The 13,944-nt window shown below is 39.0% G+C and overlaps 1 protein-coding gene across 5 annotated transcripts in view; it reads right to left on the reverse strand.

Moving 5' to 3' along the window:
• Nucleotides 1–13,798, reverse strand: part of KIAA1328 (KIAA1328 ortholog) — a 175,706-nt gene extending 161,908 nt beyond the window's left edge. For 2 of the 5 annotated variants that reach the window (XM_074570497.1, XM_074570496.1), the window contains exons 1-4: nucleotides 13,687–13,775; nucleotides 9,826–9,861; nucleotides 8,043–8,182; nucleotides 3,942–4,036 (exon numbers count right to left, since the gene is read on the reverse strand). In XM_074570497.1, the coding sequence (XP_074426598.1) occupies nucleotides 3,942–4,036; nucleotides 8,043–8,182; nucleotides 9,826–9,861; nucleotides 13,687–13,738 (323 nt within the window). In that variant the 5' untranslated portion in view covers nucleotides 13,739–13,775. Of the gene's footprint in view, nucleotides 1–3,941; nucleotides 4,037–8,042; nucleotides 8,183–9,825; nucleotides 9,872–12,753; nucleotides 12,819–13,611; nucleotides 13,636–13,686 lie in introns of those variants that run through there. The other 3 variants (XM_074570493.1, XM_074570494.1, XM_074570495.1) reach the window with 3 other exon arrangements.
• Nucleotides 13,799–13,944: the final 146 nt, after the last annotated feature.

The following is a 13,944-nucleotide window of genomic DNA, read 5'->3' on the forward strand; positions in this document are numbered from 1 at the left end:
GTAATGTTTTCTAGTTCTGTAATCAAATTAACCTGTTTTGATTCCCATTTTCACCTTTTGTTGGAAAACTTCAATTTTAGTTGGTCAATTTCATCTTCGTATCAGGATAAAAAGTCCACATAAAGCAGTGCCAGTAGAAAAGACTAGCATCCCAGACTGCCAGCACTCTACAAAGGGTTTAGGAATCCAAGGTCTTGAGAAGCAGGAAGCAATTTCTCAGTGAAGGATGAAGGGCCGTCTGAAGGCCGTTTTACTAGCTGTCGGGTACAAGTCATTCTGGGCATGCCAGTGGTCTTTGTCAGAAAGAGACTATATCTGATAGCAAAACCCATCTTGCATCTCTTTTGAAAAAGGGCAATCACTCCCTCCCTTGGGTGGATAAGGGCATTACAATACCTTTCTACCTAAATTGCTCTCACAGATTTGTTTGCAAAGTCTAGAGGCAGACAGTTCTACATGTTTATCTTAACTGAAGAAATAAAGAATACAAGTAGTTAAATACCAATTCTCACCACTAGAAACAAAAATTAAACTTTCATGAACCATCCTACATCATGTAGTCAATGCCTCTGTTCATTCAAAAGCAAACTGCATATGTGAGCTGTACAGGCCTATGTGAACTGTGCAGGCAGCAAAGAAGTATTTATGATGTAGACAGTACTATGGCTATTATTTCAGTGAGGAGCGAGGTGAATGCTTGCAAGAACACACTTGCTTACTCTCTCTGCAAAGGAAGTTATGACCCTCTCCATTCAGGCAAATGCCAAGACAGAAAGAGCTCTCAAAATCTGCATATCACTTAAAATATTTTCCTCTAGAATACTTCATAACCATTCTTGGTTTGGTGTCTAGCAAGTGCCTAATGCTCAACAGTCAACTGACTTGGTCCCAGATGACCCTGTGCTGCTCCTTCTTAGACGAGGCTAATGTGTCCTGACATCAGCACAGAGTGTGAGGGTAGGAATCTTTCAGTGTCTTCACCATGTCACTGCTCGTTTCATTACATAAGCTGGTGACTGCTTCAGGAGTAGCCTGCAGTAATAAAAGCTCAGAGAAAGTCTTTTGTGCCTCTTAAAAAAGACTCTGTTTGTAGGGAGAGCTAAAATCTGCTCTTCCTGTGCCTGCCACTCTCACCACCATGCCATCAGCACCTTGCTGAAACATAAAAGGTGCCATGCTGGCTATTTTTGAAAATAATGGCTGATGACACTTAATAATTTCCCACTTACTCAAAGCACTTTGTCATTCATGGGCCTTGATTCATTCTGCTCAGAAATTCCCCTACGAAAACAATTTGAAAAGAATCTGCTGTCACAATAAAAAAAAGTTCAAATTTACAACATTGAAGTCTTTTAAACTTTGGATACAGTTTGTCTCTCTTTTTTCATCTTAGGGAAAATAGACTGGATATGTTCAAAGAAAGGCAAAATAATGGTTAGCTTTACAGATGGGAGCACAGAGCAAAAACTAAGATTATTTAGCCTAGAAAGGAGGATTAAGAAAGGACAGAGTTGAGTCCTTTCTTTTGACCCTGTCTCAAAACTCAATTTCATAAAGTCCCTAAAAGCTAATGTGATGTCAGCCACTGGAATCCTCAGCAGCAGAGCATTACAGACCAGTAACTGATTTTTTTTCCAAAGTAAAATATAATAATATAGCCAGCATTGGAATTTACTCACACCAAGACCAAGTCTGACACTGCAGCATGGTGGCATAAGCACACACCTTCCCAATGTTCAAAAGGTGCATTGGGAATGAGTGTTAGAGGAAGAGAATAAAAAATAGGAAGAGAAAGAAAAAATTAGCTCTCCTTCAGCAGTCACAGAAGTCGGCAGAAAGACCAATATCCTGAACTGCTCAAGCAAGACCTGGTTGAAATTCAAGCCCCAGAAGTTAATCATATTTTGCTACTGGTTTCCACACAGACAGAATTTTACCACTTTACAACTGCCTTCATGCAGACGGTTATTGACCAATCTATTTCTGTCCACCGTCCTGCAATAAACATGCAAGAATTAGTCGCAGCTACCATCATTTTCATTCGTAAATAGTAGCAAAATAAGGAACAGTGAAGTATAGCTCTGGTCAAGTGAGATCTTTATTATTCCAAGTATTTACTGCAGGACAGTCTTCCTGGAAAACTTTCGGCATTCTGCTGGTTCTTTTTCGTCTCTGAAAACAGCAAAGAATGTTCTACTGCATGTAAAAACCCTCTTTATCATTGCACAACTAGGGATGAAAATTATGGGGAGTTTTAAAAAAGTGACGAGGTGAGCGGAATTGAAGTTCAACTTCCTTATTACTCTGCAAAGGACTTTTAATTACATCCAATAAAAATATGATTAGGTTTAAAAATAAAAGAGAACTAAGTATAAAATAATAGTGTTCCACTAATTTTACTTTTCAAAATTAATGTTGCTGCACCTTCTATTTTTCTTCGAAGAAATGTCAGGCAGAAATATCAAACTGTCCTCAGGGAAAAATCACAGCATCTGAGATTTAAGAAGAATCCCATGCTCAAATGAGTTAGTGTACTACTATTCACTAGGGAGCAGTGTATTATGAGGAACAATGTAATAAAAGGCTTTTTTTAATATTAGAATATACCTCTATATATCAATAGTGGCAACAGTGTCCGAATAGCTCCAACATCTGACAATTTGTAACCAGACTTCCCAGCAATCTACTCTTTATGACAGCCTTAACTAGACATTTTCTAACACATGAGGTAGGATAAAATGGAGTTGCAAGCATGAAGAACTTCAGAAATTACTAAAATACTGTATAGCAAGAAATCCTATATTGGTACAAATTATTAGCAGGCAAAATGGTCCATTGGATGAGAATAATCAGAGAGAACATATTCCTATCTGCACCAGAGACTTATTGCATGACCTTGAGCAAGTAACTTAATTTCTCTGCCCAAATTTTCCTATATAAAAAGAAAAAGGACAGTAATGCTTGCCAATTATTGCACAGACATATAAAATCTATGGCAAAAAGCATTTCATTAATACCCGAGAACCTGCATTTTGTTCTAAAAAAAACAAAAACAACAAAAACTTTGCTTTTATAAAGTCTTAGTATGGACACTAACTTTTAGCCAAAAATACCCAATACCATCTCACAAGATTTCCCCCTCTGATGTTGTGTGAATACCTGCCAAAGTCCCATGTGCTGCTTCTCAATTTTACAGCAACTATGTAAGAAGCAGATTTCCAGAGATCCTGAAATATCAGGGACACAGAGCAGGGGTGGGGGGAAACTCCTCACTCAAATTGAACTCATTTTTCACATCATTTATCTTCGTGAATACAATTAACACTGAAATGAAACTTAGAAAAAATATTTTGATGAAGCTGAGAAACTTGCACTATTTCTGCCTCTCCTTTCAAAGAATAGGGAGAACCTGAAGAAATGAAACAAAGCAAAAGAAAGTTTGGCTAGGTAGGTTAAAATTACACTGTACTCTATTGCTCTATGTGTGCAAACATGGGCAAATATTGATGAACACGTTCTAGCCACAAGATCACCAATTAACCATTAACGTGGCATTCCATATAAAAGCCTACCCCTGACAAATAAGCACCACAAAGTTTCATATCAACAAAGCCTGCTATTTCCAAAAGACAACATGTATTTAAAGCACATGATACAAGCAGCAAACAAAACCCTATCCCTGTGACTACGTTTGTATAGATGAACTACCGCAGGTCACAAAACTTTAACTCACGTTTTCAGTAGGTTTAGGGGACTTTGGATCAGGAAGCAAGGAAAAAAAAACCACTATAAGCCTGCTTCATTGTTCATACCTCTTCTAGCAAGAAAAATTACCTTATGCAAATATTCAGTTCCATAATGCAGTTCTACATTGCTTAATGTTAATTAGAAGAATGACTCTCCTTAAACATAATGGATTTCCAGGTGATGCTTACTCTTACCTGGCAAGTTCTTTAATTAAGTTTGCAATGCGTCTCTTGTCCTCGGGACACAAATCCTTTAAAGAAGCACTCTTCATTCCTCCTTCATTAGTGACCTGAAAATTTAAAGTAACATTTTAGAAAGTACTCTTTAAAGGAGAATAAATATTTCATAAGATATTAAAAGCATTTCAAGACCTAATAATTAGAAGTTGAAAGTAGACAAATTACAACTGGAAAGAAAATATGTATTATTTTTTTTAACTATAAGTACAGTTCAATGAAACAAATTACCAAATTGTGGAGAATTCTTTTAAGAGACTTGTAATTCAAATGCAAGCTGGTAGCTTCAATACTAAATATGTTAGGTGAAGTTTTAAAACATACACTATTCATTGATTCATACTAGATAAAGGGTAGTAGGTTCTCATGACTTGGAAATCTAGTGCAATGATATCCAAATCCAAGTTCAAACTTTATTATATTAGGATCCTAAAATAAAGAGTAAGAAAAAAACATTCTGCCTTAGCATTTATGACCAAAGCAAACAAAACAAAAAGTTACGCAATATATTTTTAGTAGATGGTAAGTCCTTATTTCAAAGGATATTTTTAATACACAGAAAAGTACACATCCTTTCACACATTGTTTTGTTTTAATAATTTATTTCTACCTTCGTCCTTACTATTCCTTCTCAACACAAACGTTTAACATACTCCACTATTTCACTTCTTTTAATGCATCCCTTTATCCCACTGAGAACTGCAGTATTTATTATCGATGTCCACTAGAGGGCATATTGCTGGTCGTGTCTGCAACAGTCCCTTGTATTACTGCAGTTACTGGCATTACGCATTTTGGGTGTTTCCAAGTAGGAAACAGTTCTAAGTTCTCAATTGTTTTTATTTATCAAAAATTTCTGTCATCGGTGACTCAGTTCTCCAGTGGTTGCAGTAAGCACAAAATAAATATCCCAAGATGAAAGCAGCAATAAGAGCTATACCCTGATGTCCAAGATTTTGGCAAGTTTCAATATCTACGCTTCGTGACTTATTTTCAGTTTAGACTTTTACAAACCTATAAATTTTACAAACCTCCCCGAGCACATGCAGTGCTTAACATGAGATACAAGAACGCTAACAAATGCCTTGCACTTTGGCCAAGTTAACACAACAGAGCATAGAACAACCTCTGATCATACAAGGCAAACACTGGGCTTCTCTCCCCTCATTAGCAGTAAGAGCAGCTGATCTACACATATCAGAGAGGAAGTGCCCCCTTCCATTCTCAGCTAATTGCTTCTTAAACAGGGGTTTGAAACAATTAAAGGATTATGTTGCTTTTGAAAGAGGTGATGATTTTATATACTCATATTACACCTACCTGACCCTTCAGTACACTATTTTAACATCAATGTATTTTTGTCAAAAAAAATAAATAAATATGGTGTTTCACAAGGCAAGTTACACTTCAGGGCATATCAAGGGGACATTTGATTTCAGTCTCCTTCACAAACATGTGCTATTTACAGTCATACAAATGAAGAGAGCACATCTTTAAGTTAACTGAATTTAACTTCAACTAAAACACATGGTTCAAGGATTTCCATTTCCCATGCTAAAAACGCCTGAATATTTTTTTAGTGGCTAGATGATAAAACTTCTTTAAGAAAAATAAAGAGTTACAGGACATTTTTCACTCAAAAAAGAGGCAGAAGCTTGATCACATTAGTAAAGGAGATTTTAACAGAAGGTGCCTCAAGCTATTACCCAAACCTATGTACATACTGTCAGAAAAACATTTGTGGAATGATGAGGAAAATCTGAAAAGTTCGTCTGTGCTTTTTTGTATCACCAATAGGTATGGGTAGATGGCACACAAAAAGTTCTCAAAGGCAAGCTTGTACCATAACACATGTCAAAATGAAACTGTGGAATTACATACAGCAACAGCTCCACCACCAAAACAAGATGACAAATGAGATAGAGCCAAAGACTGTATCATCTCATTTTCACGGATTTCTGTCCTTTCTACACACCTCAAAGTAGAACACAGTTTGTAACTCAGTATTTCCTGGATGAAATGTACTACATAAATGGAATATTCTCTCACTTCATAAACCACACCTTGGAAGATGTCAATTTGTTCAAAAGAAGCAGACAATGTCTGTCAAACGGGAAGTAGGAAGATGGGAAATTTTGGTAAAGACCAGTATAGCAAACCACTGATTTATTAAAAGTAACAGAAAAGCTCCAGCACTAACAAGACCTTTTGAAAGTCTTTTCCAAAACTCTCATCCTTCTTTGTGGTACTCAAGGCTATCTGACTGAAGAAAAGGTAAATCAGTTCTGCCAAGATTCACATTAGAGCCAAACTCAATCCATTCTCTTCAAAAGAGGATTCTGGTAAATAGTAATGGTGAGCTACCTACAAGTAAAATAGTGTAAGTATGTTAGAGTAAAGCAATCAGCTCTCCCTAGACATGCATACAACACCTTGAAGAAAATTAGTTGTGTTGATGATGAGAACTCCTTGCAAAAAAACTCCGGGAAAACTTCTTCCATAAAAAGTAAAATGTGCTGTTCCTTTCAACTAATTCAGGGCTTATCTTCAAAGTTAGAGTACAAAGTTTCTATGAGGATTTGGCAAGGTAAGAGAAAAACAGGTTAAAAAAGACAGAAAAGAGAAAAAGCTTTGAACACATTTTATTGTCAATATTATAAAAGCACATTTGAGTCTCCAATCAAGATTTCACATATTAAGCATTACATAAAAAGAACAAAGACCATTTCTACCCCAACAGCTCTCACAGGGAAAAAGGAGTAAAAATTCTTTAAACAAGTAATACAAACAACACACCATGCAACAAAAGAGATTTTAATGTGACATATGAAGGCATCTATGAGGCAGCGGGCTTGTAGATACTTACGAAGAGATGCTTCTACATAAAGATTCTGCATATCTGAGAAATTTCTGTGCATGCCACTTAAAGGCATCATTTACGAAGTGGAGGTACATACCAGCCTTCTAAAAGCAAGTATTGATAAACACAGAAATGGAAAGGGACAAGTCCAGCACGGGCCCTAAAAATGAATACTAGTTATTAGTGTCATGCTGAAGGATTCGAAGAGCAGTGACACTGTCAAAGCAATGAGAATTGAGTGATCTGTCTTCACATCAGAGTTTTGAATGTACATGTGAGGCACACAGAAGACAGTGAAGGGCATCAGCCCAGATGAAGAACAAGATTTAACTGCGTGTGTGCAGTGATTCAGTAGCAGTCACAAGTTTTAGATCCTGCCTGTAAGTGGGAGGATACCAAACCCTAGTGACTTACAGACTTGCACAAGACGACTACTAGGGAGGAGAGTTAACTGCACTCAAATAACTTACACAGTCACTGTACTTTACAAATCGTGTTAGAAAAATGGCATCTCTCAACAGATTTCTGAATATCACAGTTATTATCACGATACATAATAACCTTCCAAAGGAAACCCCACTGCTTTGAAATTTCTAACACAATAAACTGTAGGAAAAGCATCACCTATTGTCACAGGAGTAGACAAGACAATTCAAAAATAATGTCAACTGACAAAGCTACTCCTATTACTACTCAGATGCATTTTTAACTTTCACTAACAAAAACAGAAAGTGATTTTACCCTACTACCATAAGCAACCACAGCAAAAAGATATCTCAGAAGAATTTTACAAATCTTGTTTTTAAGTGATATGACAAAAGCAATGAAACTGAATAGAGTGAAACAATTTCTTGCATGTTTGTCTAGTAACATATAGATATGGGGCTATTTGAAGCTATACTCTTTCTCTCTGTACTTATACACACATAGAAATACATATAATTTGGATTGCATAGCCCCAGTTACATACTACTTACATAAATTAGCACATTCAGCCTTTGCTGCCTTTAGGTGGGCAAGCGATCTCAGTGGAAAATTAATTTTTGCCAGCAAGCTACCATTTAAGTGGGCTAAAAGTGTAAAAGATTGCAAAAATAAAAGTACTCTAAAAGTGTTTAAAAGTTTTCAGTTCAAAGATTTTTCTGACATTTTTCTACTATGTGCGCTCTTAAGAGAAAGAAAAATTTGCCTTTACTGACCTGCTGCCCTGTCAGATCTCCCGTGCTTCTAACAGGATCCATGGAAACAGAAGCAACAGCTACAGGCACCTTTAGCTCAGTTTTACTTTTTTGATATTTTGGCAAATACCTTGTTCTTAAATTTCCTTTTGTAGGCACTCCTGTAGATGAAAGACAAGCAGAACACACAGATTATGAAGTCAAAAGGGACCCTGCCTCCTACAACAGGATGTCCACAAAGGCATCCTTGCCTTAGCAGCTCTTTTTGAGCAGAATGAGCATTTCAGGTGTATGTTTGCAGTTCCCCTCAGCCTCTCACTCCATACAAAATTTTATTAAGATGAATATATCAGCAGAAAGAGAGGCGCATGGCACTAAAGAGCACCCAGCCACAATGAACATCAAAGTAAATTCTGAAAATGCACGTGTTGTCTTCTAATGTTCATTGCAAAAACCTGTGCTTGTTTAAGATGCAAAAACATAAAATTGAGCTTTTGCTTTGACACTTAGAGACAACAAGGAACTGAGCAGCAGTAATGCTGTTAGAAGGACCACTCATATGATAAAATATAACTTTTTTTCTGTTATACAGCTAACCAACTGATTGCTCAGGCTAGTCGTTCCTTCCAGAAACTGGCATGTGAGTAACATAACACTGCAGTGCACACTTCACAGATCATCTGTAAAAGGCTTCCTGCCATAATTAGAATTAGTTCATCACTACCAACTGTAACAACACAAAAGCACTGAAAATCCTGGTCCTGCAATTATAAAGTGCCAACAACACTGACAATACCACTAAAACCTCCCAGACCCAGACAAAAGTCAGTACCTTCAGAACCGCAAAAAGTTTTGAACAAAAAATATTGGTTTTATACTAGCAGATAGATTACATTTATTTGTGTAATGAATTTCAGAAGCATACCAGCAATTCAAATGAAAGAACTAAATTAAAAGTTTAAACATCTCTATGCTCGTACACAAGGGAAAAGAATGTTTCTGAAATTCTGTTCCATGGAAGTGGAAGAATATTGCCTAGAGTGAATTCATTTCCATCATTTAGGATCATTGTTTTCTTTCCAGGGCACAGAGTACAACGATCTGACATGGCCTGGCTTGAACTATGATAACTATGAAACAACACACAGAGATTTTTAATAGAGCTGTTGAGCCAGTAGTTTTGAAAGATAACCATGCTACTTAAAACCTAGAGTAGGATTCCTCAAAATTTATTGCTGCTGGGCATACTCTGGACATAAACACAGTTTTACTAATCATCCCCAGATATGTTTTTCAGGACCTGGTGTCACTGTAAAAGCTGTTTGAAAACAATTAGAAAATTCTGAAGGGGGCCTAAGAACACTACGTTTTTCCCCAGGGATGTACACAAGCATGCCCTCAGTAAATCAAGGTCAAAACAACTAATAATTTTTTTTTTTTTATTTTTCTTTACACAATGAATCTCCATTTTAATTGTTCTCTTTTAAATTTACAAAAGACCTGAACATCTCTAATGCTTCAACATTCTTTGGAGACCACATTAAAAATTCAACTTACCTTATAGATTGGATAAAACTATGCTGTATCTGCAACAGAAGCAACCCCCTGAAACTGTTCATCTTACACTGTATGCTTATCTAAGCAGCAGAGCAAAAACCTTCTGCTATAATCCTGTATGTTCCATTACAACTTGTGATGACTGTACCTGACACACGTAAGTACACGAATCACATACCTGAAAAGACATTGCAAAGTTTAGTATTCACAGGAAAAAACTTTGTTTACAGCTATTAGAAGGTCATACCTGCAACAGATGCCATTGGCTGTTCTTCGTCAGAAACTGCATGTGGCTTTATTAAAGGTAATAAACAAAAAGAGAGCAAGCTTGGCCCTTTAAACAGAACTATAAAAATAAGTATGTTTGCTCTTAATTTTAAAAGACTGTTGATAAGAAAACAAACTGGTAGCACTTTGGGAGCATGAAAAGCAAGTAAAACTTGACTAGGAAAAAAAAACCACACAAATTGCTAAAACAAAAACTACTCCTCCTTCATTCTGCATTAACGTTCAGCCTTTAAAGATTATCTCAGAGGTCACCTTCACAAAAGTTCCCAGGGACCAGCCCCAGTTACAAGTGCAATTACTAAGATAATGAAGTCATAATATTTATTTAAATTAGAGCAGGTTATCATTATATAAGGAACCTCTTGATAAGTAGGGAAGACAAATTCTGAAATAGTGTATAGTCATACTGCGATGAAATACATTTTGTACAATATATTCTAAGAAACATAAATGAGGATAAATGCAAAAGGTTTCAAAGGAAATTGGTCATTCTCATCTGACCATCACATGATGAGTAACAAATGAAAGCCTGAGGACTGATTTTCTTTAAGAAGTTTCAAGAACTTTCAAACAACGCAGAGCTTTAACTATAAAGTTATTTGACTGCAGAAAACACTTAAAAATCATAAAGGACTGGGCACCATATTATTTGTGCTGTGTTGGCATTCACTGAATTTGAATCCTTGCCTCCTAGAAGTCACTAAATATAGGACTCAACACAAGTCAGGGAAGGGCGTAAACTAGTGTCTTCCTTAAAGTGACAGTTTCATTTACCCGAATGTAAAGATTTTTATTCCCACATAAGTAACTAACTTTATATTAAAGTGAAGAACAACAGCACAGGGCACAAAATTCTACTCCACTATCTTTTATTTGTACCCCTTTGCATTCCTCAGTCTTCTAAGGTTGGCCAGTTAACTCAATTATCTAATTTCTGTACTGTTTACAGATAAATGCATTTACGGTTTTGCATCTGTCTTCATACAATAAAGTCAAATTGTGGAAAAAAAATAATCAACTAACCTATACAAACTTTTGCCTTAGCTAAAATTTTTTATTTGGATAGTACTATCTCAAAAACTTAATTTAATAAATTACTACATGGTGGAAAAAACTAGCAGTAACCTAGAAGCTTCCTCCTGCGAACAGCAACTTCAAATTCAATCAATACTCACTATCCATCACACAACTGGTAGATGGCACATTGGAAGGGCTTGATCACAGACTTACTCATGTTCTTGTTGATCCACTTTATCACTTGTAAGCAATTATCACTCATCAGTCTCACACCATTTGAGAATATGTTCAATCAGTACTACTGTCAAAGCTATCTATCTCTCTCTACAAACACTGAAAGTACTTTTGTTCTCACCTGTAAGCTGCAGCCTCCTATCTCTACCTGTCACAACACATTGTGGGGTCATGCCATGAACCGGGCAAGAAAGCTGGATAAACGCTTAAAGTAAAGCACTGTGTCCCCTCTTTCCAAAAAGCGCCAAGGTAGATAAAAAGTCAAGTCTAAATCATAGCCCAGCCCAAACAGCTGTCTCAGCACAACTGCAACAGCAACCTGCAGGACACTGAGGAGAGCATCTTCGACTCATACTGCTACAGGAAACAACAAACTTCAGCACAGGTGAGTGCTTCTTCAGCTGACATATGGTTAATCTAAGTGTCAACACATGGCTATAGGAAATAAAACAGGTTTGCCTAAACAACGTTCGGCTTTTGAAGGCTGCCTCCAGTATTGGCACTGTTGTGGATAGATACCTAGTAGCAGGATGAAAAAAATTAGTCAAAGCTGTTGCTGTTACTCCCCCCAGCTACCAGGGCCACCCTCTTCTGAAGGTTTGCAGCCTAGTGTATTAGAATAAACCAAAACCAGATCAGGTTACCATAATCAGCTGGACTGAAAATGGCAGTGACTCAGGACCTGATTCATAAACAGGTCCAATGTCCTTGTTTCAGAGTGAAAGACTAGGGACAGTACCAGCATCAACCATTTAACATTAATCCACTGCCATGTGCCTCTGAAGACTCCCAATAAGGTGACCATACACATTATAAACTTTGTACCACCATAGCCAATGCTCAAGGCAACAGCAGAGACAGTCATCACAGGCATTGGAGAAACTGAACACCTTACAATGCTGTATGGCTCCCCTACAGCAAGCAGCTGTGCATCTGCCTTTTTCTACGCTGTATCTATTCAGCAATTCTAGAGAGAAGTTCAGTTTTCCAAAGCTATTAAACCCACATAACCAAATCTCCCAAATTTCCCACCCCCACCTCCCTGTTTTGAAAGCATCTGCTATTATTTGCTCTTGTGCCATGTCCATGTGCATTTCTCGGTATTTAAACTTTTCCAAGACCAGAGGCAACACTACCTACTTGCAAAAACATGTAAAATGAAAGTGGTTGTCAGGAAAAGCCTCATTCCTTGGAATGTCACAATGCATGAGGACACTGATAGGCTCAAGGAACCATATTTAATCATGGGAAACAACCTGTCACACTAGTAGTTACTTGATAAAAATACAGTTATTGTAACTGCATCAACACTTCCACAACTGAACAGAACAGTGACAGTGTGGTAACAAATCTGATACATGACTACCAACCTTCACCCTATCATATCACAGAGAAAGTTGTGGGCTATTTATTTTATTAATTTTATTTTTTTTTTACACAAATGGAAAATTATAATAATATGCTCTGTAAACAGTCCATAGGATGGTTGGCCCATTTCATTTGTGCATTGTTTTCCAGTGGGTGTGCAATCAAACATAAACATAAGAGCACAAACACGTACTCTCCAATCACTTCTAGCTGATGCTGGAATCCCACTCTCAGTGTGAGCAACAGCAATGCATGAAGTCCCTCATACCTACAGCTAAATTCTCAGTTCTTAAATTTCCACCAGGCCAGACTGCCGGTTCCACCATAATGTCTTCAGGTAGCTGAGCCTATAACTAAGCCACATGAGCCCAAACATCAGTGCCAACTCCTTCTGGTTCTCTGAACCATGCAAGCGCATCTCTCTCTAGCCAGGCTTTCACAGGCTGAATCCCCAACACCACAACCACCACCTACTCCATCTACGTATCCAGCCCCACGTAGTCTCCCACAAATGGAACTTACATGCCTTCTGTAGACAAAGGCCTTGTCTCTCCCACTTGTCCCTCACAGATAGAGCCCTCCAGCCTCCACGTCCCTCACAGGCTCACCGTAAATGTTATGCTTGTAGTCAAGCTGAGCCACCAGTCACAAAAGACACATCTTTTTTCTTCCTGCCTGTTCATTCTCTAGCCTCAGTTTCCCTCTGTTGATTCCCTTCCAAGTTTCCGTAAGCTGAACCCAGTTCCCCCATTTCCTCAGGACTTCACAGCTAAGCCACACCGAAGGTGGACACCCAACCCCCTCCCCCCTCCTCTTTCGGGCCACTTTTGCTTTAAAATTTAACCCCTAACTCCATGCTCTCAGAGACATGCACAACCTCCCTCCCCGGTCTGAGCTCCCCCACACTCGCAAGCGCAGTCCCCCTGCGCCACGCCCGCCCGCCCCACAGCTCCGCATCGCCTCCAGCCTTCCCCACAGCAAAACCCCAACAATTGCCCTGACGGCATCCCCCCGCCCAGCCTTCCCCACCACCACCACCACCACCACCACCACCACCACCACCACCACCACCACCACCACCACCACCACCCTCCCGCCCCACTCCCCTCCACGGCACTGCACAGACCCGGGGCGGAAGTCCCGCCACGGCTTCTGCCCCACTCCCCGGCCCAGGAGCCGCCCCCGCTCTACGGAAGGATACCGTCCTGACTCCAGTAAACGCCTCCGCCCGGCCCAGCGGCCACCTCCGCCATCTTGAAACAACCGCCACTCCCAGCCTGCCCCCCGCCGCCCCCCCAGCGCTGGCCGCCCATTGGCTGCTGGGGCCCCAAGGGCAGTCGGAAGAGAAGGGCATGCTGGGAGTTGTAGTCCTTAAGCGCCAGTGGGAAAGGTGGCCGCCCCCCCCGCGGAACGGCCACTCCCCTCAGGCCTCCTCCGGCCGGGAGAACTACTACTCCCG

Source organism: Larus michahellis, chromosome Z (genome assembly GCF_964199755.1).
Source record: "Larus michahellis chromosome Z, bLarMic1.1, whole genome shotgun sequence".
Classification (NCBI taxonomy): Eukaryota; Metazoa; Chordata; class Aves; order Charadriiformes; family Laridae; genus Larus; species Larus michahellis.